Source organism: Schistocerca cancellata, chromosome 5 (genome assembly GCF_023864275.1).
Source record: "Schistocerca cancellata isolate TAMUIC-IGC-003103 chromosome 5, iqSchCanc2.1, whole genome shotgun sequence".
NCBI classification, from domain to species: Eukaryota; Metazoa; Arthropoda; class Insecta; order Orthoptera; family Acrididae; genus Schistocerca; species Schistocerca cancellata.
Window position 1 is genome coordinate 330,797,823 of NC_064630.1, and position 16,912 is coordinate 330,814,734.

Below are 16,912 nucleotides of genomic sequence, written 5' to 3' on the forward strand. Positions count from 1 at the left end.
TGTGTGTGGGGGGGGGGGGGGGGCGCAGAATTTAAGAGGCAGAGCTGTGACAGTAAATTTTCAACATCTCTACCTTGGCCAGTAAGCGGTAAGCACAGTGCCACACCACAAGCGATTATGGGCGTTAAAATCTCCCAAAAGTAGGAAAGAGTTAGGAAGTTTATGAATCAGTGCAGCCAATATGTTCAGTGGTATTGCACCATCTGGAGGGAGATATACGTTGCAGTTATTTCCTGCGTCATCTGTATCCTGACAGCCACAGCTTCAAGAGGAGTTTGAAGGAAAATTCTCTTTTATGTAATTTATTACATACTTTTGAAACACATGTGCAGCCAAAGTGCTGTGCTCGAAGTAGTGGCTTAGAATGCAAATTGAAGAACTGCAAACATCATCTTTCTCATTTTTAAAGTAGAGAATAAATGGATGCACTGTTGCCTGGTCGTTTTCCCAGTAGCACCCTTGTAATGCATCCTGAATTACAAATGTAAAATTTTCTGTAAAATCAGATAGTGACTTGAGTTTTTGTAAGTTATCAAACATTCCAAGTACTCTTCCTGAGATTTAACCACTAATCATTTCTGCCCTGTCAGTTGTAACCCACTGTTTGAAGGTAATACTGTCTGGCATTTCCACATCATATTTTTGAAACAACTCAAAAACGGTTTCCTTACCAGGGCATTTATTACACAAACTCTCATGCAGTCATAACTGTCATGGACTATTAAATCTTAGTTAAGATCACTGATTTTTGCAACTGCAATCATCAGTTTGACATTTTGATGATATAAACAAATATGGAGTGTGTCCCTGAGGATCAAGCCAAAATATGCCACTTACGGCGGAGGTTACAAAATTGTGACGTTCCAACTTTGCATTCGGGATGCGAATTTTTGAAAGCTACATTAAGTTCATTTAAATTTGACAGCACTAGTCGTTTCTGCTTTGTTACTTTAACTCCATTTATAACACCTCTTTTGCTGTATTTGCAACCTGGGCACATTCTGCTGTGTTCATCATCTTCAAAAACTGCTGGATCTTTTTAATTGTTTCTTCGATTATACCTACTCCTTTCTTCTTTCCTACAACTGGAAGAAAGCCTTGCTCTTTCACTTATTTTCAGGTTAGTTTAACCAAATGGTGAGAAACATTGAATTCATGAACTATTTTATCTCTTGTCCACGAGTCAGGGAGCAAACTTAAATTTCAACTTTTTCCTCTTTAGATGTCACTGAACATTTTTTAATTTCTATATTAAGCTCAAATATTCAGTGTCAGATGATGCTGGTGGTAGGTTTTCTTCTTCTTCTTTAGAAATAATGTTGGTATCTTTATTATTAAAGCATAATTCCACGTCTTTTCTAATTTTATCTGTAATTTGTTGTACATTATTTTCAATAGCAGTAACAATTTGGGCACAGGGAATTTCCAGGAATCAAATTATGTTTCACTTGGGAAGCTGTTTCACTCTCACATAACAAGGACAAATGTACAAGTTTTATTTCCCTCAAACCTTTAGTAACAGGCTTTTTATGAACTTTATGTAGATCACAGCACTTTCTTCCTAAAATATGGTTTTACTTCAGAATATATTTCTTCTCATGATACTCACACACTGATGTTACAGAAGAACTTACTCTAAATTTAAACAAAGCTTGTCTAACTTCAAAGTCATTGACATTTTTCAAGTTTTTTGAAACTTAACAGTAAACTGTTGCTATCTGTCCAACAGACCACTGTTCATCCATGTTATTGCATTCCAGTTAATCTCTCAAAGAGAATTACAAATTCCACACAGAACAATGCACATAACACATTCTACATTCTTGATGAAGTATGTACATCCACTCTAACAGGAAGTTTCAGAACAGACTGCCAACAATGCCACACCCAGCAATATTGTACTTTATTGACAATACACCTACACGTAAATGGGCATTTTTATTGCCATAGAACAAAATTGAAAGCTATTGTTTAATATTGAATTATTAAAAATAAATGAACTAAATGAATATTGGTTAATAGTGTTAACTAAATCTATATCACAAATTTTAAGAAACAAACCATTTAAATAGGCAACAGCTGTAAGATCAGTTTTAGGGTAATGAGAGTATGATATCTAACTATAGGAAAACAAAAAAAAATACTCTCGTAAATCACTCCTTGTTTGTTATTTTTGGGCCTAAAAGGTGGATTTTTGAAAATTTGGATACCAAACTTTGGAGGTCATTTTGACTGGTTATTTTTGAATTTAGGGTATTTTGTGTAATAGACAATGTTGTAGAGGACACTTGTCTAAAAACAATCATGTCAATTGCAATGTTGTAACTTAACCCAGTGCAGAGATATTCATATTTTTGCTAACGTCTCTAAACTGAAACCGTCACAAACTTACAAACAAAAATGGCTACCATTCAGTAAAGGTGAAAAGTAAATTTTTTGAAAAAACTGTTTTGGACTGCCAAGCAACCATCACTGGACCACTTCATATTGACTGACCCCTTTGAAGTTCTATGGAAAGGGGTGGGGGTGTTATGTAGACAATTTGATCTGTTTGATCTTTTGTAAAATGCTTTCATACCAGGCAGTAATCTTACGTGCGAAGAAGAATATCTTAACCACTTTATTCACTGCCAAAGAATACAATGAAAATGCCACTTGCACATAACATTCACACTCATCACGTCAGAGAATTGGAAAATAAAAGTTGTGTACGTTTTCAAAAATTGTTACTAAAATATACAGGGTTGACCTACAATCAGGAGTAAACATGTGAAAGCTGAAAAAGACATTGGTCATTTTTTGTAAGTGCATGTTTTTTTATTTTAGTGTTACACATATTTGCAATGAAAAGAATTAGAAGAAACAGCTTGGATGCATACACGTGGTGATACATCATTACTGTTTTCTATTGCTGTAAATTGAAAGGAAAACATCAGCAAAATAAAATAAAAAATGCAAACGGTATTGAGTGACAACATTAATATTATATAAGATACAAAAAAAAACAATGTTTTCATAAATTGTATTTTTAAAAGTATTACACCTTTTTATGACTAAGCCCTGAGCCAAAAATGACGTTAAGTTCATTCTTTCCACAGTATTTTTGCCCACATTATGTAACCGTGCACTGTGACTTTGTAGCGATGGGACATCCGCCTTGTACATAACACTGGAGAATGGAACCCAAACAGCTGATACTGGGCGATGATTCTGCAGGAGACATGTAGTTAATCTCAACATCTTTAAATTCATATGATACCGGGAAAGGTTTCCTTTGAACCAGTTTTGTCGAATTTCAAAACCACATACTGCCAACTTGCAGATGTTCCCACAAAACATCTGCTAGATGTGCCACAATAACAGTGTACCAATTTGCACCTGCTGGAAACCTCTTCATTAGAATAGCATTAGTGGAAAGAACTAGAGACTGCATGGTTTGATCATGTTCCTGGATTTGTCCTTACACTGTAATGCAGCACTGTAAAAAAATTAAAAGAAACTCACAAACCTGACTTACCATCAAGAAGATTTTGGGATTGAAGTAGAACAGCCCTTTCTTATTTGTATCATCTGACCAGCCCCTGTAACAGTACTGGAGGAACTGTAAAATACCTAGCCAGAAGAGCCACCTTAGAAGCTAAGACGGTGGTTTGAAAAGTTCTCAGAATCACCACGAGAGGTCAGCACTACCACGACAAGTTGTTCACATGATATTCATTGGACTGTTGCCTGTAAACATGAGCCACGTCAGTCCTTTTGGAAGAGAGCTGTGGCGGTGACATGGCTCAGTTGTTCCCACATAATGACTTGCAAAGATGGAAAAAAAAAAGATCTAGAATTGAGCAGCGATTAACTACTTCATAAAGGAAGTTATGAAGGCAAAGGACATTCATGCCAATTTCCAGAATACACTTGGTGACTCTCCTCCTTCATATTCAACTGTAGTCAAGTGGATAAATTAATTTAAATTTGGTCGGGAGAGCTTTGATGATGATCGGCACTGTGGTCGGCCAAGATGTGTCACCACTCCAGAAATCTTTACAAAAGTGCACAAAATGGTCATGGAGGATCGCCGATTGGAAGTGCGTGTGAAATTGCTCACGCTTGCCAGATGTCATCTGAAAGGGTGTATCACATTTTAACTGAAGAATTAGGAATGAAAAAATTATCTGCAAGATGGGTACCGTAACTCTTGATGCATGCCCGCACGCATGACAAAATTACAGGAACTAAGGTATGAATTGTTGTGATATCCACCTTATTCACCTGATACGGCTCCGTCAGACTGTCATCTCTTACCAAAACTGAAAATTTTTCTTGGTGGGCGAAGATACACTTCAAATGAAGAATTGATAGCCGAAGTTGACAAATATTTTGCACGCCTGGAGGAAACTCATTTTCGAGATGGGATCAAGATGCTGGAACATCGTTGGATCAAGTGCATTAACCTACAAGGAGACTACATTGAAAAATAAAAATGTTTCAGTGACATAAGCACTTTTTTTCTATTTCATTCCGACAACTTTTCAAACTACCCTCGTACATAACCATACAATTATATCTCAACTTCTGAATACCTGTACACATGGACACTCCACAAAATACCAACATTAATATGTTCTTTGTAGCAGATCAAATCATGCGGAAATTTCTTGGAATACACGTACAGTACACTAAGGACAGTTCCATGAACTCAACTGCACCGTGCATTTCTTGTCACTGCCACTAACACCACTCTTAATGAAGAGACTCAACAGATACAAACGAGGCAACCACAACTACAATTCAGTGGGAAAATGCTTTGTTGGAACAGCTGCAAGTTGTTTCCAAACCCGACAAAAACTGATACACAGGACACATTTCCCAGTACCACTTGAATTTAAAGATGTTGAAATTAAAGTCACAGTGCACGGTTGCACAAACTAGAAAAAAGCGCTATAGAAAAGTTTTGTCTCACCTTTAAGTAAACTTACTTCAAATTTGGCTGAAGAGTTAAAGTGGAATGCACAGATGGAATAGTTTTAAAAATACAATTCACTTCATATTTGAACATTTTTTGAAACACTTCATATTTGAACAGTTTTTGAAACACTTCATATTTGAACAGTTTTTGAAACACTTCATATTTGAACAGTTTTTGAAACACTTCATATTTGAACAGTTTTTGAAACACTTCATATTTGAACAGTTTTTGAAACACTTCATATTTGAACAGTTTTTGAAACACTTCATATTTGAACAGTTTTTGAAACACTTCATATTTGAACAGTTTTTGAAACACTTCATATTTGAACAGTTTTTGAAACACTTCATATTTGAACAGTTTTTGAAACACTTCATATTTGAACAGTTTTTGAAACACTTCATATTTGAACAGTTTTTGAAACACTTCATATTTGAACAGTTTTTGAAACACTTCATATTTGAACAGTTTTTGAAACACTTCATATTTGAACAGTTTTTGAAACTTCTTTGAACAAGCTTTTTGTCTGGTGCATATGAATGTATAAAGGGAAAAGTTACTAATGTCACAAAATTTTTTGCGTCTTCTATTTTATCTCACTGATGTCTTTAATATGCAGAAATAGAAAGATATCACCACCTTTGAGCACCCAAGGTGTGTCTTAATTCTTTACACGGCACAGACATTTAACACTGAAATACAATCCATTCATTAAGAAAAATGACTGATACCTGTTTCAGATCTCATCTGTTTATGCAATACTGCAGTGCCTGTGCTGTTCAGAAGTATGACAAAGTTCCTAAATCAAAGCCACTGTGACTACTACAGCCATTATGAAATAAATGAAATGTATTCACAGTTGTGAATATGGACAACCATCATGTCAGCTCTAAAGGAATGAAGACAATGTGAATTTGTGCCACACCAATATTCAAACCCAGATTTATCTGTTGACACCTGTCAAGAAACTTTCAAGAAAAATGTCTCCCTTTATGAAAATATACATTATCTATATAGGACTGCAGGTTGTAGAAACATGTTTGAAGACATTTGGGAATTTGGGCCTGGCCATCAAGTGTGGGGGAACAGCCAAATGGTAATGCAGACACTCTTGATAAGCAGGAAATCAGGGTTCCAGTCCGTCTGTCAAATTTTCATTGTCATTTCATTACACAGCAGATGGCTGACCATATTCGGATTATACATTTCATATATTTCATCTGTTTAGTTCTAAGCTACAGGTCAGCCCCATACATTTTACGAACAATTTTTGAAGAAGTATGTGTGACTTATTTGTCAATCCCTGCAATGTTTAATGTGAATGGCATATGTAAGTGGCTTTTCATTTTATTCTTCGCCAATGAATAAAGTGAGTCAGGATATTCTTCCTTGTACCTAATGTTACTACCTGGTACAAAAGCATTTCAGCAAAAGAGCAAACATTTCCAATTGTATAAGTAACACCCCCTCACCACATGACTGACGTTTGGAAAATTTAACTTTGTCCGATGGAGGCAGCTTTAAGCGCAAGTCACAACTACCTTGTATTAATTTCAAAGCAAAAGGCTTTTCATTATTTTTTCATATTCAATACTAGGACTAATGAGCTACAGAGCAAAACTGAGGTATGTACTATTTAACTGTATAAAGTTGTGTTTTTTAAAGTGTTACAAATTTTAAAGCACAACATGTAGAAAGTCTGTGTTTCAACCCTCAGGTCAACAGAAGCGTCCGATTCCACCCCCCCCCCTCCTCCCCAATGCTTTGACCCACGACGTAAGAGGGATGTGTGTGACGTCATTACGGCACGGAGTTTATGAGTTTGTTGTGTCTGATGATTTCAGCTGATGGTGTGTGGTATTGGGTTTATTTGAGGTTTGGTGTTGGTTGTGTGAAGTCGTTGGCAATGTTTGTAGCTCAGGGCGTAAGGTTTGGAAGTTCTTTCAGTGAGTTACCAATTAATTTTCTTTGTGTGTGACTTTTTTTAGGTGTTTTTGTTTGATGTTTGTGGTGCAGTAAGACATTTAACTTACTGTGTGGCTTCTGTTGTCACGTATGGATATGATAATGAAATGAAACGGTGCTACATTGCAGTCAGAGATGGTGGAGGATATGTTGCTTGTCATTAAATTCCTCCAGTTATTTGGAGGTCATTCCATGTTAACGAGATTTTGTGACAAAAAAATTAAAAGGACAATACTACAAATATAACCTTAAAAATGCCAAGTTAAAAGTACATTTGTTCATTGCAAAATAATCATGAATATGAAAAAAATAAATTTCTACCTTCACTAAGTGTTTAAAGTGCACTACTCTATGGCACCAAAGAGAGGTATGTTTTATGCTATTTCCAGATGAATATTAGTTGTGTTATCTATGGCTGATTGTTCTATTGTTGCAAAGAATATTGAAGTCAACATTGTTATAGCTCATAATAATTCATTTTGATGAGGTAAGCTAATTGCATTTCTTTATTTTGTTAGTTTTATAATATATATGCAGCTTGTAACACCCATAAGAAAAAAAGATACAAAAGTTTAATTTGTAATCTAGTAAATTTGTTCTGTACAATACCTTTCTTTAAAAGTGAGGTTATGCACATGTTTTACAATATCATACCATTACATGGCATTTTGAAATCTTATTTAACACTCTTAGAGCTGTTACGGGTGTTACTAATTTTTGTTTCGGGTGTTACTTAACACATGCGTAACACCCGTAACTTGAATTGGAAGGTTTAATGCCACCTTAATCTTTAGTAGGCCTAGGCCCTACATTTAAATTATAACCAAATGGTATTATTATTAATGAATAAAGTTTCTTAACTATGTTTATGACATATGAAAACAGTTTTGCCGGCCGGTGTGGCCGTACGGTTCTAGGCGCTACAGTCTGGAACCGCGTGACCGCTACGGTCGCAGGTTCGAATCCTGCCTCTGGCATGGATGTGTGTGATGTCCTTAGGTTAGTTAGGTTTAAGTGGTTCTAAGTTCTAGGGGACTGATGACAACAGATGTTAAGTCCCATTGTGCTCAGTCATTTTTGAAAACAGTTTTAAGCATGAAAACTAAAATTTTTATTCCACTGCATACATTTGTTTAAGCACTACACCTACATTATAAAAGTTAATTAGGTCATTAACCTGACTCAACTGACATCCTCCTAAAAAGTTAATTAAGCCCAAAATTAGATTACATATAGTTTATGTTTTCCATTCTAACTTTTCCAAGAACAACAATATTGCTAACCTCAGTTGTAAATTTTATATAGGCTCAGTAAACTGCTCATTGAGGCAGATTCTAGTCATTCATAAGAGCCTATGCTTAACAATGTCTTTTACTTTTATCTCTCTGGACAGAGTTATGTTTATACACATATAGGCCTACATTATCATGATTTCTGTCTTCAGAGACCATGGCACCAGTACCAGCAAGGGAAAGAGTGAAGAAGTACCAAGAAAAGATGAAAGATAACCATGAAAACAGAGAAGCTTACTTGAAGAAAGAACAAGACGAATTAAGAAGATTGCAGGTTAAAAAAACTGAAAAATAATCAACGTCTTAGAGATAAGAATCGAAGAAAAATAAGAGAGAGTGAGAGCATTCATTCAGAGAAAAGAAAAAACTAGAACTCGCAAGATCAAAAGTTCCAAATGAATCTTCTCCTATTGGGACTTACAAGTGTAAACAGACATTTGGTAAAGCTGTGAAGAAAGTGTTGAAGGTACTTCCAAAAAGCCCCAGTAAAAAAATCTGCTGTTATTAAAAAGATAGTTTCCGATATAATTGGCTCTGAAACTTTGGATTGACAGTTGAATGGAATTTTTTTGCCAGTTCACATGGTAAAGGAGCCATGGATGGCATAGGAGGTGCACTGAAGAGGAGTTTGTGGACAGCTGTTAGACCTAGGAAAGTTATTATTAACAACGCAATTGACTTTTATGACTACACTCTTTAAGAATTTTTCCAAAATTAAGGTACTATGGGTTGATACGATAACAGTGGAGCATAACATTCCTATTTTGGATGAAAGGTGGAAAAATTTACAAGCAATTCCTCAAATCCAGGGCTGTCATCACTTTCAGGCTTATAACACAACTGATTTGCTGGTTTCAAAAACAGCAGAGTCATTAATGAGAAGGATGTCAGTATTTATTACTGAGGATGCCAAAGTTAAAACATTACATGCAAAAAGATGCATAAACTTCTATGAAATGTGCAATTCTGATGATTCTGATCAGGAGACTGTTTCACCATCTGAATCACAAGACAATATTGGAAGTGCTTGTGAGTTAAGCCTAACTAATAAAATTGAAAAGTCTGATTTAAAATTTGGGTTATTTGTCTTGGTTGACATTCCAAGTGACAAAAAGAAGCCAACCCTATCCAAAATTCATCACCGTTACTTGGGAATCTGCCAGAGTGAGATTGATGAAGAGGAGGATGTGAAAATAATGTTTCTGAAATCAGTAGGAAAAAGTAAAACACTTTTTAAACTAGATGAAACTGATGTTTGTTCAGTGAAATTCAGTCAAGTACTATCTAAGGCAACAACACCAGAAATCAAACAAGGTAACCGTTTGTACTATGAGTTCAATTTTGAATTGGATGTTGCTGGAAAAAGTTTATTAAATGAAGTTTTTAAACCTATCAATAATAAGAAAACATTTTTGTCAAATTTATTAGGCCTACAAAATGAGGTAAATGTTAAGTAAGTAACGATATCTTTGCCTAGTTGTACTACAAAATTGTAACAAAATTTTTTGTGTAATAAATAGCTTTATCCTTCAAATATGTTCTCTTAACTACATACTTTTATTCCAAATAAACTACAATACTTCTTTTCTTTTTATGCAATTGTAAGAGGTAGATTTATTCCTTCAAGAATAAAATCTGATGCATCTATGTAACACCTGTAACATTTAATGTAACGCCCGTAACAGCAAAAAAAAAATATATATATACACTGAGTTATGATGTCCAAAAAAATAAAAATTTAATTTCAAAATAAAATTTGGGGCAATACCTCTTGACAGTTTTTTTACAAGAATAAAAGCTTCATCAAGTTTGCAGAAATTAGAGAATTCCCTAACTCATAACAGGGACCAGGTCTACTTTTGGTAACACCCGTAACACTACTTTTTTGATTAATAACCAGGAGAACAATAAAACAATTCCAGTATCAACATTTCTAACATGAAATATAATGTAAGCCTTAAAAGTTTTCAATATTAAATTCAATAAATATTTTTCCTTACACTATTTTTCCTGATTTTAAGTTGTGTACATGTAACACCCGTAACTATGGAATTGCCCTTGGACTGATCGCTGAAATTGTGAAGTGTAGTGTATGGAGGGAGGGAGGAGGGGGATGGGTGGGGGGGGGGGGGGTGAGAGAGAGAGAGAGAGAGAGAGAGAGAGAGAGAGAGAGAGAGAGAGAGTTTTTACGGCGAGGGGTGGGGATGACCAACATAGTTTGCAGTGCTGGAATTTGTTTATGGTAAGTAATCTTTTTTTGGGTTTGTTCTTCTCGAATTGCGATGTTTTGTGTTTTTATGGTATACTGATTGTCTTTTAATTCATGTAGGGATGTTTGATTTTTGAGTTTTTGAGGTGTTGTGGTTTTGATTTTATTTTTCGTAGTTGGAGGTTTTTGTTTTTGGTATCAATAGTTATGCTGACCTATATAGGTCAAAGGAAATGCCAAATTCCAATTTTCGTAGTTTTAGTTGAAGGTATTGGTGTTGTCAGGTGTGGTTGATCTATGTAGGTCAAGTGAAATGTCCAATTCAAATTTTTGTAGTTGTAGGCGTTGGCATTTTGGTATTGTCAGCTATCATTGACATATATAGGTTAAGGGAAGTGTTCAATTCCAATTTTCATAGTTTTTGTTGTAGGTGTTGGAGTTTTGGTACCATCAGCTGTGGTTGACCTATACAGGTTAAGAGAAATGTCTCATTCCAATACTCACAATTTTAGTTTTTGTGGTATCAACAATTGCGGTTGAGCTATAAAGGGCAAGGGAAGCGTCCAACTTGTGTAGATTTTGTTCGTCTAGAGGAATGTTGTAATTTTGTTATTTTTATTTTCTCATATTTTTGTGTGTTTTGGACTTGTGTGTGCGGTTTTTTTTTTTTTTTTTTTTTTTTTTACTGTTATATTTAGTGTGTCCACACCCCAGAACCTCCAATTTTCCACAGTTGTCCTGTTAGTTTGATTGTATTATTGGAGGGAGGTGTTATTGTCTTACTTATATGTATTTCCATGTTTGTTGCTGTGTGCACGTAGTGATGTCATAGACGCCATATTGGAGAAGCTTAGAGTGGACATTTTTGCCATACCGATGACTTCAAAGCAGATGGGTTGAATCTGACACTTCTGTTATCCCCAGCCCTCTTCATAAAATACCTGAATAACATTCCTACTTTACAAATGTAATATCACCTCAATGGACACTGTACTTCCTGTGTAAAAAAACAGAGGCCTGTAGGAAACTGGTGCCTGACTAACGATCCCGGATACACAACCGTCGAGCCTTCAAGCCTGAATTTCTCAAAAAATGGTTAGACTTAGAACAGTGCTATTTGACAGTTTCATTAGTAAGGGGGAAACCACATTAGAAGGCTGTCTGACATTGATTTTATGGGATTTTTTAGATAGGTGGAATTAATTAGAATTTAATCAAATTTTGACATTTCATTCATATTTGAATTTTTTTGAAAAATATCTGCCAAAAATGACAAAGTTATGCTGTGACATCCACTGAAGGTTGCGAGTATAGTGCTCCAATTGTGTGCAGAGTAGCCATTCCAATTTTCATCTGAAATCAAAAAGCTTTTGATTTTACATTAATACCATTTTCTAAAAATATGAACCTAAATGTAGGTGAAAATAGTAAAAATTAAAAATTTTGCAGGTGTTGGAACAATTTACTTTGATTTTCACGATTTTTCCTCTAATTATGCCCAGAAAAATCCTCTTAAATCATATCATCTCACAATGTCAGTTCATACAATTCGTAATTTTATAAAGGATCATACTATCAATTTCCATTATGATCAGTTCTATACTTTTAGAGTTAGACTTCATGCAAATGTGAAAAGATAAATGCGTTTGAAAAATAAATTCTCTGAAACTAGAAATTCAAGGAAGTTAACAATAATACAAAATGCTTACCGATTAATCTGATTCCAGAACCATACAGTAAGCCTTCTTCCTCACAGATTTCATTTTGCACTTACAGCAGTGCTTTCTGAGCTTTCCAACCTTTCTGTGATTCCAACGAACTACGCGATTCTGTCAGCTCACACATTCATTATCCATTTGTTCGGCATTACTGGTATTTTGTGTATCTACTACAATTCCTGCCTCGTTCATGACCATCAGAAGGAATGAATGCCCTCCATTGAATAAGCCCGCTGCTAAATATGGTGCCAATTCAACAATTTTTAGTCCTGAGCGCAAGTGTTTAGGAGCTAATTGTCAAATAATGGAATTAAAACTTTCATTTGCATTTTTTGTGTGGCCACTTAAACACCTCTAGTAATTCATCCCTTGATAAATCATCATCATCATCATCATCATATATTGGAAGAAATTCCTTTGTACGTCAGGGTTAATGGAGTAGGGTGCAGTTCATGTCCCATTCCAAGGGCTGTTCATTTCTGCCACTCGCACCAGCTGTCTTCTCCCTCTGGGCAATACTCGTGTCGAGGATTTTCATTCGTGGAAATCCATAATAAGCACCTAGCTTTTTCACCCCTTTCCACCAAGCTTTTTAGTTTTCCGAATGTTTCAGAGTCAGGCCCCATTATCTTCTGGACGTGGCCTATACATCGTTTCTATGCTCATAATATAAACGAATACGAATTTCGCTTTGAAATTTTGACAGCACACTCTTGGATAGTTAAGCTAATGATTTATGCTTAAAAAGCTGATTTTTTTAACCTCCTAATGTGGTTTTCTCCCTTAAGACAGGTCCATATCCATGTTCCATATAAAACTAAATTCTGGAAGGGTCACCTCATGATCCACCAATATATCTGATTTTACACAGAATGGCCTGTATCTAAACTGGTGATGTTGCAAGTTTTCATGAATCTGCTTCCTTCTCTTGTTAATGTTTGGTAACTGTGTTCGAGTCTGGTTGGTGGCTTTTGGTTTACCGTCACTGGTTATATCAATGAGTTCTGGTTTGTTGTTCTGTAGAATTTATTTTAGGCAGATAGGGTAAGTGAACATTTGGATAATGAGTGACAGTTTGACTGTTGGTTTTTGGTATTTCAGACTTCCGTTTTACCCGCCATGCAGGTCAATCAACATGTCACTGGTGTTTAGTGTTGAGAATCTAGTGCACTATTTTTGGGCTAATATTTGTCTTAGAATGGTATCATTCTTATTGTCATATAGCTTCTCCCCACACAACAAACATAATAAACAGTAATACAGACGGTGAAGTAGTATAATATAAACTGAAACATATGAAGATAGAGACTTCACTGGAATTATCCCACAACTGCATTATAAATATTTGAGATTAGTTAATATAATAATTTTCTTGATATTCATTTACTGAGTAGCAACATGCATCAACTAAAAAATTTTTAAGTTCTAATTTAAAAGATATCATTTTTCAAGTCTAATGTATTGAGGCAATATGTTTTAGAGATCGGTATCTATACCGCTGATATGCCTTCGAATTCGTGCTCTTTGTTCTATGCGGAGATCATTCCTGTTCCTTGTGTTACAGTTGCGACTGACAGCATTTGTGTGAAGATTATCAAGATTTATTTTGGTTAAGTGTACACAGTTAAAAGTACAGAGTTATGGCAGAAGTAAATATTTCTAATTTGCTGAAAGGAGGCATGCAGTAAGCTTGTGTAGGGCTGTGGTTAATTATTCAAGAAGTCCATATTTGTACAACAAACATTTCTTTCACACTAGACTAAGCCCAGAATGCTCTCTCATATGAGGCAACAGAATGAGAATGTCCTAAGCATGCCACTCTTATGCCTTCTAAAGTGCATACTCTCGGGCAAAGCCAGCTGAGTTAAGTCTGTATGCAAGGAATCCTACGTGGTGTTTCCAATTCACAGCTTCATCTATACATGTTTCTCACACTTTTGCAAACTCCACTATGAGTCTGCCATTCAGTTCTAGATTCACCTAGAATCATTTTACCAAACTGTATGTAATTTGTTTTCTTTGTATTCAGTGTAAGTTCATCTGGACTGGACCAAGCCTCAACGTAATTTAAGGATTTTATCAATAGGGGGAAGTAATGAGTTTTTAATGAATGATGCCATGGTCACCATATTTTATGCATTCGAAATTGGGAAGTCCGCTAAACTGGACAACATAGGCCAATGCAGACAGGTGTAACTGCAACCTTCGGTTTTGCCCCATCAGCGATATTTATAAGATTATAAGAGTATCTCAGTCCATCTATGGGTCATTTTTACATACAATGAATATTCTGAACAACATTTGTCAACTGAAAACTGCCAGAAGAAACAGCTGGTCCAAGTTAACTAGCCATCTTGCACTTCAGAGGTTTTGTGCAAAATTGGCAAGATGCTTAAAAGCAAAATAAATAAATCTTCTGCATGTGTACTTTTCCTCCATAGTTCTATAAATTATAACCTAAGCACCGCACAGCAAGACGTTCCCAAAACTCTTGTACAATATGGGAAATTTGAGATTGGTCTACTTTTCTCCGCCATTTAGGACTCTGGTAACTAACGTTAGTTGACGAGTTGCTTCTTATGATGACAGTGTTATCAATGATTATATCGACATCTAAATCCGTCTAACTCCTTCATGGTTGGTATTTTTACATTGCATAATTTAAAGAGGTGGAGTGAGATAAAACTGTAGTATTTTTTGTGTATGGGGCTGCACATAGCTACTCAAATGATAATGCAAAACGTTTGCAAGTTAAATGACATTTTTGAATAACTGAACTAAAGAAAGACAAATATAAAGCTCATAAGTTATATGAAATGAATCTGAAACTAATGAAACTACACAAAAATTGTTCTCAGGTGTGATAAAAATTTGAACAAATTCCCTGTAACACCAACTGTGAATGCGTCACCTAAACAGTTTTCTTATGTTCCTGTGCGAATTTTAGCCTTCACTGCAAAGGGCTGTTCTCTGCCACAGCATTTACAGTACAAAATATAAGCTCCCAATAATATTACTTCATACATATATAAAAATTCATAAAATTCGTTTCTCCTTTACCAGAGAAAGGGATTGTGTGTCACATTACGTTCTGCAAGTATTTTTCTCATTATCATAACATATCTTTTATTATGGTTTCTCTCCGTCTTATTATAGCAGAAAATAAACAAGATAGTGAAGTTATGGGCAAAGATGTGGTAGAAGCAGAATTGCAAAAATCTCTATGACAATACACTGGGGAGAGGCAATATGTCAGGAAATAAAACATCTTGTAAGGTCATAAGTGTCAACAGTAGGCCAACATGTTAAAGTCTTAAATTATGAATCTCATGAAAAACCTGTGACCAACAAAAGAAATGCAGGTGCGAAAAAACATATAGGAAACGAAAAAGCATCTGGCGCTTTGCGGACGGCAGATTTGAAAAACAATGCAACCCTCAGATAACCAATCGTCTTCGAACAGAACTGGTAGTTTCCTCACTGGCCTACTAACTGTCTAATTACCGACATTTTTCACTGGCGCAATAAAACCACATTTAGTAAGTATCGAGTGGTTATCACTGCAAAGGGTCTAGGCTATATTTGTCTAAAATAACCTTCAGACTTAAGTATCCTCAACAACTGTAGTTGATCACACAACCAAATTCAACTTAAAGTGCATGTACAATCGCAAGCATGACGATATATTCATTACGTCCATACACCTACACCAGCAAATTTTGACAGAAACGAATTCAACAATTACACCTTTGTTGCACTGTAAACGCTACAAACTTTGGTGAACATCGTATCAGCTGCCCGAAAAGAATCGTAACGTCATTCCCTACAACTCTGAAATCTGCTCCACAAATTTAGCTCACACTGTTAGGGAATACATTCACAATCTTTTAATCAAAATTATTTCGACCACCTACAACATTACACGAACACTTACACACTATTAGTAGACTACTTTCATAATTATTCGTTACTTACCAAAAAATATATACAGCCTATTGACGCCAGTCTTTTGTTCAGCCCACTTAAAAAACGATGTCCATGGTTGCTTATCATCGTTTAACATTTTCTCTACCTGTTCTTTACAGTGCAAGATTCTGGATCCCATATTTTTAGCCAAATAAAGGGCAGTAAATACACCTCAACAGTCTGCACCTGCAACACGTCGAAAATAACACCCATACAATGGTTGCTCGGCTTCTCCTGGGTCGATGCTGCACACTTCGACGTTTAAGAAGTGTCAAGCAACACCGAATATCACAACAAAGCCATAAGCCCACCCACCTGCAACTTCAGTCTGACAGAGCACAATCTTCCTTATTTCAAACTGCTGAAATTTTCCTACTTGTCAAAGACTAGAAATTTTACGCAACAAAGATATTCCATTTCAAAACGTTACATCTTTATCCAGTTCTCGCATTTTCAATTACCACAATTCTAAGTCTTTATCATGAAATCTGTAAACAGCCAAGGAAACATTTGCCAGCGATATTAGTACATAATTATGCAGAACAGAAATGAAACAAATGAAACTGTCTATGTTGAGATAATACGAATAAGACCGCTTACGCCATTCCAAGGATTTGGCGAACAGGAGGGAAACCTAATACATTGCGGAATCTGACGGCTAATTGCTATCTAATGTTTTTCTCATTTGAACATCACTACAAGTCTATCGTCTCTGAGTGAATAAAATTTTATTTATAGTTCAATTTATTGCCCTGCTAACATAGCGTAGATATATCTCTGGAGTGATCATAGGGTACTT

General features: G+C 35.6%; 1 protein-coding gene across 1 annotated transcript in view; it reads right to left on the minus strand.

The window, feature by feature from the left end:
- Positions 1 to 16,595, minus strand: part of LOC126187809 (receptor expression-enhancing protein 6-like) — a 44,913-nt gene extending 28,318 nt beyond the window's left edge. The window contains exons 1-2 of the mRNA XM_049929094.1: positions 16,429 to 16,595; positions 16,123 to 16,299 (exon numbers count right to left, since the gene is read on the minus strand). Coding sequence (XP_049785051.1) covers positions 16,123 to 16,252 — 130 coding nt within the window. The 5' untranslated portion in view covers positions 16,253 to 16,299; positions 16,429 to 16,595. The remainder of the gene's footprint in view (positions 1 to 16,122; positions 16,300 to 16,428) is intronic.
- Between the last annotated feature and the right edge of the window lie 317 nt (positions 16,596 to 16,912).